Source organism: Panthera uncia, assembly GCF_023721935.1.
Source record: "Panthera uncia isolate 11264 chromosome B3 unlocalized genomic scaffold, Puncia_PCG_1.0 HiC_scaffold_1, whole genome shotgun sequence".
NCBI classification, from domain to species: domain Eukaryota; kingdom Metazoa; phylum Chordata; class Mammalia; order Carnivora; family Felidae; genus Panthera; species Panthera uncia.
In genome coordinates, this window is record NW_026057582.1 from 34,008,129 (window position 1) to 34,028,584 (window position 20,456).

At 37.2% G+C, this 20,456-nt stretch overlaps 1 protein-coding gene across 8 annotated transcripts; it reads right to left on the bottom strand.

Annotated features, from left to right (window-relative positions):
- On the bottom strand, positions 1-14,856 carry CCDC196 (coiled-coil domain containing 196). Of its 8 annotated transcripts, none has more exons than XR_007453409.1 (11): positions 14,793-14,856; positions 12,778-12,981; positions 12,528-12,680; positions 11,158-11,254; positions 10,414-10,464; positions 8,382-8,483; positions 8,092-8,175; positions 7,513-7,572; positions 6,987-7,128; positions 382-440; positions 170-200 (listed from the first exon to the last, which is right to left on the bottom strand). XR_007453409.1 is itself a non-coding variant. In XM_049611433.1 (10 exons), the coding sequence occupies exons 2-10, from the start codon at positions 12,825-12,827 to the stop codon at positions 81-83; spliced, it is 792 nt and encodes a 263-aa protein (XP_049467390.1). In that variant the 5' UTR covers positions 12,828-12,981; positions 14,793-14,856; the 3' UTR covers positions 1-80. The 8 variants fall into 8 exon arrangements, 5 of the variants coding, with proteins under 5 accessions (XP_049467390.1, XP_049467389.1, XP_049467391.1 ...); XR_007453408.1 differs by having other exon boundaries at positions 7,513-7,591; XM_049611433.1 differs by lacking the exon at positions 6,987-7,128 and having other exon boundaries at positions 1-200; positions 7,513-7,588.
- Positions 14,857-20,456: the final 5,600 nt, after the last annotated feature.

The window sequence follows — 20,456 nt, forward strand, 5'->3', positions numbered from 1 at the left end:
AAGGTTTGAGAGATTTTAATTAACACAAATGGCTGTGCCTCGTCTTTAAATCTGTCCAAAGCAAACGGAGTGAAAGCCTTCTAATCCTTCAGAGCTTCGTCTGGCAGTGACCTCAGAAAAAAGATCCTCCCTCCTACATCATCAAACTGACTTCCTTTAGCTCTTTGTTGTTCTGTGTAGGTTTTTGATCCCAGAATTCTCTACAACATAGAAGGGCGGGGTGAGGGGAACCCAAAAAACAGTTAAAACATCAAGTGCCCTGGCACCCACTTTACAAATCTCCTAAAAATATTAAATTAGAATGTACTTCAACAAATAAATTCTAAAAATCTACACTATGCAAGCCTTTAAAATAATTTTGAAAATGAAAGTAGTTCTTACCACATTAGATTCGTTTTTGCTGGTAGTTAATCTGCTGGTAGTTGTAGTGTTCACAGTACCTGGTGGGAAACATTAGGAAAATGGGAGCTTTCTTTGAGGAAAAAAACCCAACAAAACAAAACCTGGTTTTATTTTGAGTTGTAAGGCTACTAACATTCATCACACATCACATATCATTGCATCACTGTAGAATGACTCTGGCATTAGCATTAATGTGGATTTTGTAATTGTGTTAGAAAATAACTTCAAACAGTATTTTTAGAGTTCAAGTGGCAAACCCTTCCCTGCTGAGGGCCCATGTCCCACGGAGAGAAGAAAATCATTTGAGGATTATATGCAAGTAGAAATAATTTTGAGAGCCTACAAAGCATATGTTTAATATAACTTTTACATGAAGAAATGGGATGATAAATTATATATATATATATATATATATGTATATATATATATATATACATATATATATTTCAGATAACCCAGATACATATTCCATAAAAATGGCCAACTGTGGACAGTAGAGAACAAAAAAGATAAAGGTGGGCGAGGGGACAAAAAAAGGAGCAGACAGAATGACAGGCATAGGCTGAGATGAAGAAGAAGAGAGCCAATAAAAGGGGGGGGAGAAGAATTGTGGGGCGTTTAAGTAGGCTCTGTAGTGAGTCTGTCCTAGGTTAGGGTTGCCAGGATACCCAGTTAAGTTTGGATTTCAATAAACACTAAATAATTTTTAGTATATGCATGTTCCATGAAATATTTGGAACATGCTTATACTAAAACATTAATTATTTATCTGCTATTCAAACTTAACTGAACATCCTCTATTTGCTAAATATGACAACCCTATCCTAATAATCCTGCTGAGTTTCCTAAGTGTGTGATACTACAAAGTTTGGAAGCTATTGTCACTCATTGAAATAATCATAATATTAATAAAGGTACAGTTTATTTTTTTCAACCTTCAAAATTTATTTTTAGGAAGAAAGAATTTTATTCTCCCCTGGACTTCTGTGGGGTTTTATAGGAAGTGAAAAAAAGACTTCGATTCAAAATTAACTTCATAACCTACTATAGGTAGTAGTAGTAACTATAGTAACTACTATGTAGTACTACTATAACAGAAACCTAACTTTGACATTCAAAGTTCGAGTTGGGTTGCCTGGGTGGCTCAGTAAGTTAAATGTCTGACCCTTGATTTTGGCTCAGGTCATGATCCCAGGGTCATGGGATTGAGCCCTGAGTTGGGCTCATGCTGAGCATGTAGCCTACTTAAGATTCTCTCTCTCACTCTACCTCTGCCCCTCTCCCCCACTTGAGTGAGTCCTCTCTATAAAACAAAACAAAACAAAATAAAATAACAAAATCCACAAAAGGTTCAAGTTGCGTCAAAGCTTTAAAAAGCCCATATTTAGGGGTGCCTGGTTGGCTCAGTTGGTTAAGCTTCCTTCCAACTTTTGAGGTTGGCTCAGTCAATATCTCATGGCTCCTGAGTTCGAGCCCAACGTCAGGTTCTGCACTCACAGCATGGAGCCTGCTTGGAATTCTCTCTATATCCCTCTCTCTCTGCCTCTACCTTGCTTGCGCTCTCTCTCTTTCTTAAAATAAATAAACAAACCTAAAAACATATTTATCAGGGACCCAAATTTGAGCTAACTGTGGGTTTCTGACCCTGTTTTCTAGCATTTTAGCTTAACATTATTTGGCAGCACTTACTGGAGTATATGTCAGCCATCAGGAAGAGTAATACTAAAGTGAAGTAAAGGTTAAAGCCAGGAAGAATGACTTGCTTTAAGAACAGAGAGAGTTACAGAATAAATAAGGTCTCAAGAGTATTAATTTCCCACCTCACTGGGCTTTCATCTGAATTTATAAGTGTAGCAAAATATTCACATCCAACCTTCAGCCTCTTCTCAAAAGAACTCAAGGAAATGCCAAGAGTATGAGTTCAGTGGGGAGAGGAGGTGGAGGGGAAGAGAGAAAAGAAGTCTGTCAGAATCAAATGTCTTATCGTCAGTTACATTATTGCTGAAGATAAACTTCCTCTTTAAACTACCAGCAGGCATGATGGAAAATTCAGCTGAATTGAAAGATTATTTCATGCCTGTGCTCTCTAAGATACATGGCTGCCAAAGACCACGAACTGTTCTCTTGACTCTACAGAGGCTGGGGAAGGACTGTTCCATAGCCTGGGTCAAATTGTAATTTTACACTGGTGGGAAAGAAAATCCCTTTACATGTGACCCATGTCCATAAGGACTTCACTCGGTCTAAAAGGTTTTTCTCTTCTATAAGCCTAGGCGAGGCGGAATGCCAAACAGATTAGATTGACAAAGGTAATGCTATATATAACCAGGGCCTCAAGAGGGTTTGCAAGTATGGATTGCGTAAAGTATAACAAACTAATATTAACACAAGATTGTATCTTGCCAACCAAATAGATCACACCACTGCAACACAGCCAACCAGCACACAGGACGGTTTGTGTGGGAGGAGGGATTCTTGGCCAAGAGTAGTGGGAGAAACCTTTTTTCTATTTGGAAATGCCTAGAACAGAAGGGCCTATACCCTGATTTGCTGGGAGGTGTGTCCAAAACGACACATCATCCTTTAAGACAGGTTTGTGAAATTCAATTCTTTTGAAACTAGAGGAAAATGAACTGTATCTAGGAACAGTATTAAGGACTTAAACTTCAAAAAATCAACACCGTGTACAATTGCCCAACTCATTTTATAATTCAGTGTCCCAATTACCTGACTTTTCTGTGGTGGAAAGAAACAGTATTAGATAGGTATTGTGGAGGAAGTGGACAGTGGATGTATTTGGAATGGAGGGAACTCTAGTTCAAGGCGTAGAATAATAGGTAAGGATTGCACAGCAGAATATGGAGTTTATTAAGGTCTAATCAAGGCTGCCAGTAATACACCTCAGTGCAGAGCATGGAAGAAAACATCAATAGTTTTGTTTTTCATTTGATATATAAATGTAGCACATTTTGTCCTAAGAGTAATAGAAGGCCAATCTCTCTGACGATATTTCAGGTTTCCTGAATTACCACTATTTGTGGACTAGAAGCCTGGATGTGATTGGTGCCACCTACTGGGCTAAATGCAGAATTACAAACTGTGAACCCATTTTGAACAGTTTCCTTTACTACTAAACAAATTACCCTTAGGAGTATGAGTCTTCATTGGGACGATTACATATTAAAAAGTTGATAAATTCAGATTTAAATCATAGCTTTTAGATGTGGAAGGGTCATGAGATATCATATGCTTTAACACTGGCATTTTCTGCACATTCTAGGAGATGAACTTTGGAGAAGGAGTCAGAAGCCTGGCTTTTCTGAACTAGTTTTATTGTGAGCATAACTCAAAACCACATGTTTTCAATATGCTCTATAATATGTTTTTACTGTCTTAGGCAAAGAAAAAACTGAAACTAAATGACTTGCCTGGGTTATTTAACTGTTTAGCCTCAGAATAAGGCCCGTGGCTCATATATCTGACTGTAAAACCAGAGCTTTTCTATTAAAGTACTGTTTCCAGAATTTGATGGTGAGATGATTTTGAGTGGCAACTGAAATAAATTTAGGAGGTTCTAGAACACAGCATTAAATGCTATATAAATCACAGTGAAAAAATTACTCCCTTTTCAATTCTTCAAACTCGATTGCATCAAGGAGAAATTTTCGGTTTGGTGCAGGTTTGCTTTAAAACTCCCTACACCATGCTAATCTCACTTCCTAATAAAGATAAAACGGACCTCAGGCTTTAGCATCTGGTTAGAACATTAAAATCTTGTTTTCAGTATACTTATTAAGTTTACTTTCTATTATGGAAAACTATTATTGGTTTTCCACTTAAAATAGGAATTTTGGGGCGCTTAGATGGTTCAGTAGGTTGAGCCTCGGACTCTTGATTTACAGCTCAGGTCATAAACTTGTGGCTTGTAGTTTCGGTGTAGGGCCAGGTTCCGTGCTGGCAGCGAAGAGTCTGCTTGGGATTCTTTCTCTGTCACTCCCCTTTCCCCTCTCCCTTCCCTGCCTCCTCCACTCTATGCATGCATGCACTCTCTTAAATAAATAAACTTAAAAAAATAATAAAACAGTAATATTAACTTTATTTTCCAGGAATGCATTAGGAAATTAAGGAAGTCAATCTAAACAGAACATACTGAATAAAAAATAGACTAAGGGAAGTTGGGAAACACTGAGCATGACTAAACCGTATCATATCACTGTTGATAATGTTATCTTAACATAATTACTTTAAAAATCCCTCTACGAAGAAAACTAATGCTTCTTTTGTTCTTTTTTCAATAATCAAACAAAGAAGTCAACATAAACAAAATCTAGGACTCAGATTTCAGATCCACTTAGGCTCAAATAAACCCAAAGATTTTGTGTTATGTGGGTGTTAGAAAATGAAACTGGCCTATAATCAGTGTTCAGTGAATGCACAATCAATAAGACAGAGCAGTAATGGGTCACACATGCCTGTAGCTACTTTCATTTGTAGTAACTGGAAATTTAGTGCCCTATCACTTAATTCTCCAGAAGCATAAAGAGGAGATAAGAGAAAAGAGGGTACGATCTGTGGGCTGCCCTAGTCCAAAGTTCAAAGATTCAACGTTCTGCAAGGAAGGAAAAAAAAAATCTCCATAGGTGATTGAATCAAATGGAACCCTTCACTATTTACTAATCTTGACTTGATTTGAATCTGGAGCTAAAAGATTTTAAACTCCTTACTCTAAGATCGTTTGAAATGACCTTCAGCTAATTTTAAAGTAAAACAAGAATCTGTCCTTCTCATACCCTCTTCTCCTCCATCTTTTAAATTTATACCTTGATGACTTTATATTGCTTCTGATTGTATTCTAGGTTCTTATTGGAGAAGAAAATCTCAAGCTTTCTGTTTTCCAATTCTTATCAAGCAATAGTTAAAAGAAAAAATATAAGTAGAACACAGGTTAAAGGATGGGTAGTAGATCCAGCCATCTAGATTTTGTAAATTTTATCTATGGGCCAAGTCAGACTAATAGTGTGCTGTGCACATGGACCAAATCATCTTGAACTGACCCATTGCTTTTAAAAAATTTCAGATTGATATTTTTTTTTATTATATTGTGCCAACAAAGATAAGAAACAGGCTAGGAAATTTAGATTCTGAATTTACCTTAGAAATATTGTTGAGGACATTAGCTACTATAACATATGTAGAGTATCCCATCTCCATGGAAGAGAAATTTCTCTCTGGTCTCAGTTCTAGTAAAATCTATATTTCTCCTGAGCAATTGGTTTATTATTATTTTGTGGACAATGTAAACCCATGTTTCTTTTTCTGGGAAACCCAGAACCAAGTTTGAAGCCTGCTTCTACCAACTATATATAATACTTTCATCATGTATTTTCATGTATTTACCTGGCTTCAACTTATTTTCTCTTTGATTTGATTTACTCATATATTTATTTAATCTTATGTGCTCTGTGATTTTATCAGCTGTTCAAGCCCTTAATAGAATAAGATTGAGAAGAAATTAGAGATATACATACTGATACCAATACTAATAAAACATTGTCATCCCCTAACCATGATTTCTCACTGCATGTGTCTTTTTTAAAATAGAATTCAGATTCCACACAGGAGCATCTGTACTAAGTATTTTCCCATTCTTAAGTAGACTGGTATATTCATGGGGGGTAATTTTATTATCTTGTTTCACAATTACATATATTCCGTACATTCTTTTGTATATATTACATGTTATATGTAATTAATTAAAAAATATATAATTTAAATTATAAAAATAATTTAAATTAAAAAATAGAGTTCAGATTCATAGATCCCTGAAAATTTAAGAAACTTTTCTCCTGTCCCTCAAAAGCTATTCTTTTATTTTTATTAAAAAAAATTTTTTAAGTGTATTCCCTTTTGAGAGAGAGAGACAGAGCACGAGCAGGGGAGGGGTAGAGAGATTGAGAGGGAGACACAGAATCTGAAGCAGGCTCCAGGCTCTGAGCTGTCAGGACAGAGCCCAACACGGGGCTCGAACTCACAAACCATGAGATATGACTGGAGCTGAAGTTGGACAATTAACTGACTGAGCCACCCAGCCGCCCCTATTCTTTTCTTTTTCTTTTTTTTTTTTTTATGGTAAAATATACTGTTTTCTCTAATGATGCCATAAATTCTTTGGGAGGGGGGAGGAAACACTGAAAATCTCAGAGAAAAATCTGGATTGGCAAAACTCACACCCATTGTCAGATGGCTATCTCTTTGGCCTTCATGAGATCAAACTACAATAATTCCTAGGAAAATGGAGGAAGTAGGGAGGAAACTAATTTTATCAGGTGTCAACTATGTATCAGCTACATATACTAAGTACATAATATGTAATTTAGTCTTTACAAAAGAAAATTCATTTTCTCCAGAGGAATCCTTACTTTATCAGAGCTTCTGAGAAATAATGATAGTTATAAAACTTATTATGTCACTACTAACATTTAATTTACTGTGTGCCAGGCATTGTGGTAATCACTTTGCAAGGAATGGAATTTTCAATGTAAAATAAAATAAAACCTCCACATGTATACCGATACTTTACCTACCTCAAGACCCAGGAAGAGTAAAATATGCTTGCTTTGGCTCCAAATTCTGCTGTAAGTTCAGTGATAATTTCAGGTCATTGGCCTTCTGGTAGTTCTTCAAGGCTTCAATTCTCAACTACATCGTTTTGCCATTAAAGCCATTCTACAGGAGAACATTTTTCAGAGCTACACATATAGTATTGGCTTCTCTAAACCACCTGTTACTTGAAACCTTTTTACTCAGAAGTTTAAAATGATCCCATCATGTTCAGTCTTTAAAGTTGGGCAGAAAGTATTTGTGATTCCCCCCACCCCCATTTCAAATAGAACAAAATCAAGACTAAAGGAAAAAAAATGTATTTATCTTAAGTTATTCAAGGCGAAGCTGGAGATAGGTTTCCACAGCAATCTCGCCATGGAACATTTCTTTTAGCAGGATAATTGGTAATCCAGAGGAGGGCATAGGGATTACTATTATGAAACTAAAAGACGTTGTATTACTTGAGTGAAACTGTATCCCATGTCCAACCTTGGAAGAGCTTAGTACCTGAAGGATGTTGGCTTGTTCCTGATACCTGACCCATTCCATTTTCCTCTGTGGCTTTTCCTGGTGGAAGAAAGAGCTTCTGGGTGACAAAATAAATTGAGATCAGAAACCAGCGTTCTCAAAATGCTGCAAAGACTTCATAGCCAAAGTATGCTGTCATAGATTCACTAATAAATTGGTTTCAACTGCACAGTCCTTCTAGTAGCCCTCATCGGTACAATCCATGCTCTAAAAGCTAAAAGCTAAATGAATAGAATCAATTTTTATGAATAAATTTGTTGTGAGAAGATTAGATACAAGCATAATATCCCTAAATAAATGTTCAAAAACAAATTAGCTATTGTTTTGACATCACATAGTTATTGTGGAGTTACATTGTTGGTATAGTTTCTCCCACTTTGCCCTCGTTAACGTTATTTCCCCTAAACTTGGATTGCCACTCTGATTCAAATATAATATCCCAAAGGAACCACATCTCCTATAAAACTTGTATCAGTTTCAGGAGCATACTAATACATTATTAAAAATCTCCATTCTATCACCTCTAAAAGCCCCTACCATTCAGAAAGATCACACTACCTTCTTTTTCTCTTTCACTTTCTCTGCACATGATGTCTCCAGTTCATTCTTGGTCTTCCTAGGTGAGGAGGGGGTTTTGGGAACCTGGGATAAAAGAAGAGAGCTAAAGGAAGAGAAGGTCCCGGGAAAGAAGTACAATGTCTCAGCCAACAGTAAATCCAACACACATATGCTCAAGGCCCAGATCCTGCCTATTTGCCTGCCCAAATTAGCCCTGATTGTCAACAGGCTGTTTCCAGCAGCGTGGCATCAACAACCCTGAAATTCTAAGTAACACGTAGTCCACTTGCCTTCCCATCCTGCAAGTCTGCTTTGTCTTTTATCTGCGGTGCTTTTTGTTGATCACCAAGTTCTTCTGTGTCGAATGTCTGTAGAGAGACGTTTTGGCAAAGCTTTAAATTAGTGGGAATTAGTGAGGGAAGTGGAAAACCAATATAGGTCAAGGTTGTTTGGTTTCTGCCAGTCAGGAAACTGTCAGGGTTCGACCAGAAAAGTGTACTACCAAATGGGGTTCAGAATGGAACAAGTCCTTCTATTTGGTCTCTTTAGTGTAACTTATAACAATAAAACCTATTAACTGTACCCTTATTATAAGCCATCAGTACTATAAGCTACTTGCACATGTCTTTACTTATTTACAATATGCTACTACATTACAAACATTCTCATTTAAGCCTCACAGGACTATTTTTACTTCTCCCTTTTCCAATGAGGAAAAGATATTTGAAGAGGCTAAGTCATTTGTTTAGGGTCACACAGCTACAAAAGTACAGAGCTGGAATTTGAAGCAGATCTTGTGAACCCTGAAGCTTATGTTCTTAACCCCTGACCATACTGTTTTTCTCTCTCCACTTTCTGCTGTCTAAAACTATGGGTAGGGAAAGCCAGTCACAAGCTAACATACAGGGACATCCCTTTTAAAATCTTTTGGGAGCTTTGAAGAAGCTGGGTTTTCATAGACGAATTGTGCTGGCATAGTTCTTATCACAAGGACTCAAAAACAGAAGAACTAAAACTGACAATTCACAGAACTGATTTGTAGCTACCTCTGAGAAGTAGGAGCAGATCTCAGGTCAAGATGCAAGACTTGATGGTATCCTGATTATTTGTGGAAAGTTAATATGAAAAAAGCAGTCAGAGATCACACTACACACTGTTTATATCACAAGACACAATCTATTCTTCTAGTCTTCTAGTCTGTGAAAAAGCACTCAAATCCCAACGACTTAGACTACAAAGGAACATCCACTCCCACCTGGTTTCCCAGCAAAAGGCCCTACTATTATATATTAGGCAATGCCGTGATTGTTGCAAAATCATAGGAGAATTAGAATTAGGTATTTATTCATTCATTCATCCATCCAACTTACATTTATTGTCTACTATGTTCTAAGCATTGTGCTACATGCTAAGGATTCAGAGATGAACAAAGCAATCAAGAAACTGGAGGAGCTTGTATTCCAGAGGGGGTCAGGGAGATAAGAAACAAGTATAATCATAATTAATAATAATAATAATAATAATAATGATAAAATAAAAATAATAAGTTTAATTATAAAAAGTGCTATGGAGGACATGAATAGAGTTATATAATAGAAAGTGAGGAAGGGGTGCCCTATTTTATTTATTTATTAAAAAAAATTTTTTTTAATGTTTACTTATTTTTGAGAGAGAGAGAGAGAGAGAGAGAGAGGGAGGAAGGGCCAGAGAGAGAGGGAGACACAGAATCTGAAGCAGGCTCCAGGCTTCAAGCTGTCAGCACAGAGCCCGACGCAGGGCTGGAACTCAGGGACCACGAGATCATGACCTGAGCCAAAGTCGGACCCCCAACCGACCGATCCACCCAGGCGCCCTGGGGTGCCCTATTTTAGATAGAGTGAACAAGGAGGACCTCCCTGAGGAGGTGACATTTAAGCAGAGACCCGAAGCATGAATATGAGCCAGCCAAAAGAAATAGTATTATAGGCCAGGGCAAAGCAAAAGCGTTGAGATAGGAAGAGTCTGGGCATGTTTGAGAATCCATAAGGAGGCCCGTGTGGGTTGCATAGAAAGTAAGGGGAAGACTTCTATGAGAAGAGAGAGGCAGGCAACAGCCACATTATGCCACAATAAGGAGCAGCTATAAATGGTTTCCATAAGAATAACGATGTGATTTGATTATTTCAAAAATATCACTCTGGCTGCTGTGCAAAGGATGGATTGGAAGGAGGCAAGGATGGAAGCCGGACGTGACAAAATGGAGACAGAGGAGACAGAGGAGAGGGAAGTTCTTTGCATTAGGGTCTGTAAGACAATTCTAACAAGAGATCCTTAGAGTCACACCTTGTTCCATAGCATCTCCATTTCCTTCCGAAGCATCTTGTTTTTCCTTTCCTGTTGGGGGTGGGGAGGAAACCAAACAAACAGAAACGTGTTTGTCCAGTCATTAAAGTGAAATTGGAAGAAATTATAAATAATTAGGGGAAAGGGATGGGGACACAGGTATAAAACAAACCATAAAGGAAGGCAATAAATAGACCTAGCTCAAAATCCAGGAACATGAGAGATGAGTTTGATGATGATGATAATAAAAAAATAATAATGATTTTTAATAATAACTATAATTATGGTAATAATAGTATGATATCAACAGAAACGTGTTCCTCACACAACACTTAAGATGTTTTGATCATACATAAGTTTCTCTGGGGCTTAGACCACTAATTTATAATTTTTAAGATCCTTTACCTTGTTGGTTTTTTAAACTCTTATGAGTCTCCTGAAGCAAACTATTTCTTTTATTTTACTTTGGTATTTTCTATTCTTTCTGAAATGTGAAGGGTTAATATGCTTGTATTACTAACCCTTAAATGAAAAGTTTTTAAGAGTCAAAAAGAAATAGAATTTTTGCTACCAAGTCTTGAATTTGCCCAACATTTCATCTGACCCCTTTCTAGATGAAGGAGATAGGAGTATTGGAGCCTCAGATGCTAGAGATGAACTGTCTTTCCTTCCACATCTGATGGTAGTAATTGAGTTGAGCCCTGTTCAGGAGGCAATTCCCTGAAATGCCCACCAACCTCTTACCAGATTCTGCTTCATCTCCTCTGCTTCCTTAATGAGCTCCATGATTGAGGATTCTTCACTCCCCTTCCCTGCCATGATCTGCCTCATGATCTGTAGACTAGAATGGAAAGACGTCACAAAACATAATACTTCCTAAAGGGTAGTATTAATACTCTGCAAGCAGTCAGAAAGCGTTCTGTCAAGGGAGAGAGATGGGTGCCGAAGTCATAGGAATTACAGAATTCCTTCTGGACATAGTAGTTCTCTATAGGATGATTTTATTCCCAGTCGACATTGGCCTCAGCTATGTGCTCTAAAATGAATTCTGTGTTCAACAATGCTCAAAACTTAGGCCTCCAACAGCCAGAGAGACTCTTCTTTACTCCTTCAGAAAAATATTTTGGTGTATGGCTTTTGGGGTAGAAAGGGTGTTTTACCCCTGTGAAGAAGGAGTTCATAGAATCTGTTGTCTTCAGCATAAATCCAAGAATTATGTCCTACCCCATCTCTGTTGGTATTGTTTCTCCATGTGAAAGACATTTGAGTTAGTTGGGGAAACCACTTATATCCTTATGGTAGCTCTCAGAGAATCCAAGCCATCAAGAAGTTTCTAACAAAATCTGAATCAATACCAAGTGAGTCAAAGACTCTCTATTCTTTAAAAACATTAATTTATGCTTATGTTTATGGTACTTTTTCCTCCTTAATTATAAGCAGCGAAGCAAGCCTTTGTGTTCTCTTGCCCTGAGAGACGTTTATTTCTGCATTGTAAGCAGCTGGTGCTTGATCACAATTTTCTGCCTGGCTTTTGCTCTCCAAAAGTCGGGGCTCCCTGAGATGCTTACTGTAAGGGTAGAGAATGAAGGTAGATCCATTAAGGTGAGATTCTTTGAGACTGGAAAGGAAACAAAGTTGGTGGGTCCCAAGAACAGTGAGTGCTCTAGTTAAGAGTTGAGACCTTATCTGCCTGGCATATTAAAGAGGCCAGACCTCCAGAAGACTCCTAGGCCCAGAAAATTTTTCTGTTTCCCTGCTTTGCATGGGAAGAGCAGAGTCATCTACCCTAAAGTGATTCCACAAACATGTATAAGGAGCTATCAGTGTAACCATGGTAGACTGACGATACTAAAGGCTCTTCTCTGTTTCTCGGGTGGGCATCCTAGGGAAGAAGGGTGATTACTGTAGCTCCTTGAGATGAGGGCTGAGTCATATGTAATTTTACTAAAAGTAAATAAAAGATTACTTGCCACTGATTTGTGGTTACAAATTCTTTATCTATTATAGCTAAATGTCTAAACCTTTTTAAAAATGTAAATAATCATTGTTAATCCTACGGATTAAAGTTCTCCAGCTTTTTCCCCTCTAGGAAATCCTGAGTAGGGAGCCCTTACCTTCTCTGTTTTTCTTCCAAGTTAGACATCAACTTCTGAAATAAGAGATTGTTCTTATCTTCAAGAGGTTTTAGGATCTCTAGCAGTTCCTGCTTCCTTAGCTTTAAGTCCTCATTCAATTTCTTCAAGTAGTTGTCATCTATTTTGGAACATCTGTGGGAAGAATAATATCTGTCTTTAGCCTAGGTTAATAATAGAGACTCTCCTTTCCTTCTGGATAGTTACCACTTGGCATCTGTTCAAGGCTCACCTTACTTTTGAGGGCAAGTAAGATCCTGAAGGGTTTGAACCACTTGTCATCTTGAAGGGAAATTTCTACTCTAAGAATAGAGATGTCTTCTTGAAAATACGTGCCTTCTTGTTCCATTCAGTTAGGTCATCATTTTTCTGCTGCTGTTCTTGAAACGTCTGTTGCATTGGACTGGTTTTAGCTGCAGCTTGAGTCACAATGGCCCTAAGACCACAGAATCAACAGGTCTTTTAAGTAACTCCAACATCAGAGACAGCTTGTTGACTGAAAATACTGTTAGATACATCTGGTCAATTCTTTCCTTAGGTTTAACCAATGCCCAAAGTTTTATCCTGAAGTCTTTGATTGAATGGGGCAGAGAATCAGAACACATCTATATTATGGAATTCCTAGAAAACAGTGACTGGTCAAAAATAACTCACTAACACCACCTTCCATGCCAAGTAACCTCCATTAAATGTCTACTACATACTGTCCAGATTCTGTGAGTAAGGAAAATATAAATACAGAGCATCTACCTTCTGAGGGTCTTAGGAGAAGAGAAAAACCTCTAAGAGACATTTTTGAAAAATAAAGGCCAAACTGGCAAATATAAGCTATGGATATAATAGTGAGCAATATATGAGCTAACTATCATTATTTTCCTATCTTCAAAACTTGATATACTACAGGGCAAGAGAGAATAATACTGGACACATAGCAAGAGACATAATTTGTGAAAAATCCATACTATCGGTATGTCCTTCCACAGCCAGGCTTTTTCCTGAGAGACTGCAAATTTACACTTACTTCCAGATTCTGATTCGGCCTCCATTTTTCTTCCCTTGTTAGAACCACATTTCTCCTAGACTAAGATTTTCTGTCTTCATCTATGTAACTTAGTGAGCAGAAAATAACCCAAAGAGTCACACATTTGTTTCTTCAAGCCCTTTATTTATTTTTTTTTTTATTTTTTATTTTTTTCTTCAAGCCCTTTAAACACAGCTTTAGGGCAATATTTTTAGTGATGTTCTCAAATATGAATTAAGTCATGTCAATTTCAAGTATTGACTGAGCATTTCTGGGCATCTTCTATGGGCATCCTCCAGAGTAACTTAACCTCTTTGTGTTTTGGGAAACCTTAAAGGCAGAATATTGTAGTGGAAATAACACAAGATTTAGTTCGTCGATCTTGGTTTGAATCTTGGCTTCACTGTGAGAAGTGAGCTGACTGTGAGCAAGTTACCAAATTCTCTGAGCCTCGGGTCCCATTTTTGTAAAAATGAGAATGGCAAAAGGTTTGAGTGAGAATTAAATATAATATTATATGAAGTTCCTGGCTCATGTCAGGTGTTTACTTTTTCATGTGTTTTTGGTTGTTATGGGTTTGGGGATTGTTTAATGCCCTAAGCAATACAAAGTACAAAAAAGGCTGATTTATATGAGGCTGATGAAACTTAAACTTCAGAGCCCTTTATCTTTACAAACTTCTCTCAAAGGCTCCATACCTCATTTTATATCCATAATTTTGTATTCTTTTTTTAGAAAGAGGGAAATCTCCAAATTATGTATACTTCAGGGTCCCAAAAAACCTGGATCTGCCCCTGGTTGGATCTGATAAATATTTCCTATCAGGATCTTCTACAGCAAACCTTCTTAGGCAGTCTCTACAAATACATTTTCTAAAGCAAATATGTGTCACTTGTACGTTTTATATGATAGCTAGTATAATATGACATTAAATTAGAATAGTCATATCAGATGAAGCACAATGTAATTCACACTGGTTGTCTTAAGAATTCCCATGAAAAGTTTGGATTTAATGAGGGTGAACAAACTAGCTAAAAGAAGGAACTAAGTGGACTAATTACTAATAGTTTTTTTAGACTGTAGATGTAGGTGGTATCAAATAGTAGAGAACAATAATGGCATTGATACTAAAGCAGAGCCTCTTTAAATTTCATGTCTTAATGTTTGGTTGGCAGAATAATGTTAGAATTTTAAAACACTTAATGGACAGGCAGCATCCAACTCACCTTCCTTTGTGTCCTTGCTTGCAAATGATTGAACAGGGAAGAACATTTGCTATTCTGACATCAGAATATGTTCTTTTCAGTGGCCAATCAGCACATTTTATTCCCTAACATTCCGATGCCCATTTCTCCAACTTGTAATCTGACTTCAAGAAGAATATTTGTCTTGTAATAATGTATACATTAAAAGAGCTTAAAATCAAAAACTAGTATTGAATGGATAATTGATAGACTACATTAACTCTGGGACAGAGGTAGGGAGGGTGAAGCTATAGATGACCATTAGAAATTGAAAGGAGGGAAGTTGAACACTGATTTTTCCTGCAGTAGAAAGTTAAATCATCTGTTGATTGAGGAAGCATGGTAGGAAACTTGGGAAGAGCAATGACTTGAGGTTTGGAATAGCACCTGCACCATGGAAAAGGAAGCCAACCAGGCAAGAGTGAAAGGATCGCCAAGTAGTGCTAAAGGTCAAGGTGAGTTTGGGAGTTGCAGATTGTCATGGCATGAATCAGCAGTTATACAATTTCTCCAGCAGTACTTGGCAAGATAGAAGCAATAGTAGGAAGAACAGATGGTTGGTTGACTCTGAGCTGCGATTTGGCAGAATATATAAGCAGAAGTTCAAGGAGTAAGGGGGCTGAGCAGTCTGGTAAGAGTATCCATAAAAGAGAGAGTTGATCATGGTATTCAGACTGTGCAGGGAAGAAACTGAAGAGCGGGTGGTTAAGAGGAGAAACCAGGAAGCGGTTGAGTTTAAGGGGTCTAAGGTAGAGGAACAGGAGGTTATGGTCAGCGAACATACTTCTTATGAAATAACTTGTAGGACCTTACCAATGTTTAGATAAATTATAGTAGCAAATCATATTTTTTTTCTGCAGTAAACATTGTGTTTCTTTGTCACTGCATAATATCCACTGAAATTCATATGGTACCTCAAAATAGGCCTTATAACAAGCTATTTACAATGACCTCATCCAACATTATAGCATTTGATTTTAGTATCTGTTAAGAAAAAGCGTGAATGCTCTATAATTAGAGAACTCAGAGCAGTAACATTTTAGTGTTAGTTTTACCAGTAAAGAATCAGATTAGTCTAATTAAGCCAGGTTTCCAAGAATAGAGGCAATTATTTTCATATTAAGGGGGAAAAAAAGTAAGAGTGTGCACGAGACAAAGAAGTTTTTCTATTCTCCCCTCCCTCAGTTTTGGTTGTGGCCACAAAATTCCTGAGGGAGGAAACATGAAGACCTTCTGGTCCTTTCTGACCCAGAGCCAGTTCAACCTTGAAGACATTATAAGATTTCCAATAAGTAGAGAAGTGCTGGAAAAATCATAGACATTAGGTTCTTAAAGATCACCCACCTCTCCTTGTGCTGTTTGTTAGGACCACTTTGTTGTCTGTTTTACCTCTTTATAGCTGTCCCAAGCTAGGTAGCATCTACATTTGGAGTGAATCCGGGTAGTTTTGAGGATTGAGTTACATTTCAGGAGTCTTGAATTCCCTGTGTTACAGTTGAGGTCTTTTTGAAAGTAATGCATTTTCTCAGTGTGTCCAGATACTTAGTACAATGGTCTTCACACTGAGGCAGGTGAACTTTCACAAAAGCATTTCAGGAAAGGTGGAAATGAGGTTGGTTTTCAGTGAGTCTTTTGCTGGATCCTCAATTTCCACAAGCACTCTTCACTAAAATGGATTTGCCTGCAAATGCCCCTTGGCCACTTTCCCCATCTTCCTTTTCTTAATCACATTTTTCCCCTTTGTTAAAACGAAATACCTTTCAACCATCTGAAGTCTTACTTCAGCGACTTGTTTATCTTACTTTAGAGATTTGCTCAGGGGATGGGTTTAAAAACTTCTAGGGCATTAAACTAACCACAGTTCAAAATGCTGGTGTTGGGGTTAAAGAGAGGGAAAGATTGTTAATGACTGGATTACAAATTATTTTGCAGGTCAGGTGGTTTCCCATTCTTTGCTTTCAACAAAATTGAAGGATGACCTAATAAAATTGTCAGCTTAAATTTATTACAAATGAGATTTGATGATAAATTACTATATGGGTTTTGGCTTATCATTCAGAAAGAGTTCAAAGATTTCAGTGACACTGCTGTAACAAAATACCTTTCATTCCTATCTATTTATTTGTGTAAACAAGTTTTCTCAGTATTGTATATAAAGTAAATAATATAAATAAAATTGATGCTGAAGTCTATATTATTCTAGACTAGAATAATATAGGTAAAATATAGATAAAATAATATTCACCTGTAAATATGTGAACTAAATGGGGGGAGGGGACAGTCTACCCATCAATTAATACAAGCATTTCCAAAATAACTTTTTATACTTAAAAAACATTTATGACAAAAATTGTGTACTGCTAATAATTATAACGCTAATGCAACTCTAAAGAAATGTTAACATTTAGACCCTTAAGGTCACAGGAAATAAAAAATAAAATTTCAATGTTACATACATATTTTGCAGAGAAGTATGATAAGGTGATAAAAAAAAGTCTTCCAAGCATACAATATGTTGCATTTGAATAAAAAATTCTGTGGGGAAATGGGATGGAAATGTGAGTTCAAAGAAAAAAGGGAGAAAAATATAAAAATTTTGACTGCTAAAGAAGGGCTTATTCACACTTTTAGATGTTATTGGATATGGGTTTTTAAGATTAATTGCATACATTTTAAAGTGATATAAAAGATTTATTTGAAAATGTCAGTATGTCAATACACCAGAAATGTTTTTTGTAGCTATTTAACTTAAAATAATAAATTTTAGAATCCAACCTAAAAACATGTGAAATGATATAAAATGTGTGAAAATTCTTTTAGAACATACAAGCAAAAAAAAAAAAGAATTAAAGACCAGCACTCTTGCAGTTGGTTCTAGGCTCTGATGTATTTAAGAATCCCCTGGGAAACTTGTAAAATCTGCAGATTTCCAGGCTCACCCCCAGAGATTGCTACTCTGTAGATCTGCAAAACATATGGTTTTAATAAGCACTCCTAGGTGATTCTGATGTGTGGTCTGTGGACTGACCTTTGAGAAATATCACTTCAAGCTTTCTTCTCTGATCACAGTGCATCAGCAGAAAGCTGCTTACTTGAGTTTTTTTTTTTTTTTTTTTTTCTGGGCCATCTGTAGAACTGCCTCCTCTGAGTCATATTTTGTGTCACACCTTCACCTTTTGCTTGAGATGTCCTGAGAAAATTTTATGAAGGCTACCTGCATTTGTAAAGAAAATCACCCAAGACATCATTCCATCACCACCTCTCCCAGTCACCAGCACTTCCCACAGGTGACCACAAACCATAAATTTCTTTCAGAATTTGGTACTAAAGAAAGTGTTGCTTCTTTAGGAAAATACTGGCATGAATTTTTCTTAGAGATATATCAGTAAACTAGTTTTGTTTTTCTTTTCTTTTGGTTTGCTAAGAATCTCAGATAATTCTGTGACCTTGGACATTTGGATCCTAACCTCTGCTTATGACCTTCTAACCTAATTACAATTTTCTTGGTCTTGATTTTTTAATAAGTTTTTCTTTTTTTTAAATGATTTTAATTTTTTTAATGTTTATTTATTTTTGAGAGATAGAGACAGAGCATGACTGGGGGAGGGGCAGAGAGAGAGAGGGAGACACAGAACCTAAAACAGGCTCCAGGCTCTGAGCTGTCAGCACAGAGTCCAATGCAGTGCTCAGACTAGGGAACAGTGAGATCATGACCTAGGCCGAAGTCAAGACACTTAACTGACTGAACCACCTCTTTTTTATGATTTTAATAAATTACCTCCAAATCCTTTCTAGAGAAGTATAAATAAGGAAACAAATTGGCAAAATTATTTTGTTTCTATGTATTTGTTAAATATATGGATAAAATATTTGGAACCAAAAGCATTTTCTAGTTTTATTCATCTTTGTATGTGTGCATGTGTGTGCATGTGTGTATGCATGTGTGTGCATCCATCTGTAAAGGAAGTTTGCTTGTGAATGTAGAGAATGGATTGATGGAATTTACTGTTACATGTTGGGTGTACTCATTTGTAAGGCATATTGGGTTTTCAGGTGCACAACTGGATAAATGGAAGTTAGGACAGACTAGGTGGACTTGGGGGGCTGGTAGAGTACCCAGGCTTCAGTTCCATGTGGGGATTGTAGTATGTTGCAAATAGGAAAAGTAGAATCTCTTAAAATGGAAAAGTCTAATAAGGAGATCCAAGGCTCACAGAATTCACCTTAAGGGAGGTCCAGATCCTATGGGCTGGTATCTATAAAGATGCCAATGTTCTTCCAAAGATACCTTAAATTTTTTGACTGTCCTTGAAAATAATGTTTAGTAGAGGGTAGAAGATAGAAATATGTAGTCTATGTATGTATGTATGTATGTATACAAGAATCATTTATTTGTCATATATTCTAAAAATCCTATTATAGACCTGCCCAGCCTCAGGATTAGAGTCAAATGAAACAAACAGGATAACATTCTTACTTTTTGCAAGGGCTGTTATGAGTCTCCTTCCATAATTTAGAAAAAAATGTATGTTTTTGGCCATAAGGTACCTCAGGTATAAGCCTTGGCAGGGAGAGGGGGAGAAAGGGCAGCAGAGGCCCAGTCTATAGTGGGGTGGGGGGCCACCACTCAGCTCAAGCCAAAAATTCAAACCCATTTCTGCCAATTATTGACCCCAAAAGAAAGTAGAAATCTCTATTTTTATGTGACCTCTTGACATTTTTTTTTAAGAGAGAGAGCAGGGGAGAGGGGCAGAGGGGGAGAAAGAGACAGAATCCTAAGCAAGATCCATGCTCAGTGAGAGCCTAACGCAGGCCTCGATCCCATGATCCTGGGATAATGACCTCAGCCGTAATCAAGAAGTAGGATGCTCAACCAACTGAGCCTCCCAGGTGCCCCTTGATCTCTTGACTTTTAAATGCTGCATGGACCAAACAACATATCTGTGGATTTCATTTGGCTTCTAGAGTACCAATTTGGAACCTCAATTCAAGATAAATCCATCCATTTTTTTTTCTGGGCTAAGATTTTTTGTTTTTGTTTTTGTTTGTTTTTTTTTCCTGTACTTAAATTATCATTTTTAAAGAGGCATTTAAATACAGATAATTCAAGCAGTGTTTTGCAGGACTCAAACTCAGGAACCGCGAGATCATGACCTGAGCCGGAGTCAGATACTCAACCGACTGAGCCACCCAGGTGCACCTAGGAAGTCCTCTATAAAACCACTCTTGGGCATATGATCATGGTGAAAGAGGGACAGATACGTTCTTTCTCTTGCTCATTGAACAGATTCAATATTTACCAAATTGAATTGAACTTGATAGTTAAAAGTATCAGCATTTTTCAGCTTGAAACCCTTTCACACGTAGCAGACACTGTTGCCTGCCTATATCAGTGCTACTTCCTCTTTCTGCCTTGTGTCTAGGCCAGGGTTGGAATCACAGTTGGTCTGAAGCAGTCATGACAATTCAGATCCTCTTTGCCAGTGATAGGTCTAAGAATGGACATAGAGTCAGTCCTGGCTAGGGAAACATAAGGGGAAGACTGCTGGGGTTTCCAGGCAGAATGTTTCTTCTCTAATAAAAGGAGGAAAAAAAAAAAGAAAGAAAAAAGTATATTTACGTTCTATCTTTCCTTTCCTACTTTGG

What these genes read in the sequence shown, in the direction of transcription:
- CCDC196 (XM_049611432.1), bottom strand. Translation starts at nt 12,827, where the DNA reads ATGACAAGTGGTTCAAACCCTTCAGGATCTTACTTGCCCTCAAAAGTA. An exon ending in AAGTGAAAGAGAAAAAGAAG is followed by an intron (nt 7,592 to 8,091) that starts GTAGTGTGATCT and finishes TTTGTCACCCAG; the next exon opens with AAGCTCTTTCTTCCACCAGG. An exon ending in GCAAAAACGAATCTAATGTG is followed by an intron (nt 201 to 381) that starts GTAAGAACTACT and finishes TCTATGTTGTAG; the next exon opens with AGAATTCTGGGATCAAAAAC.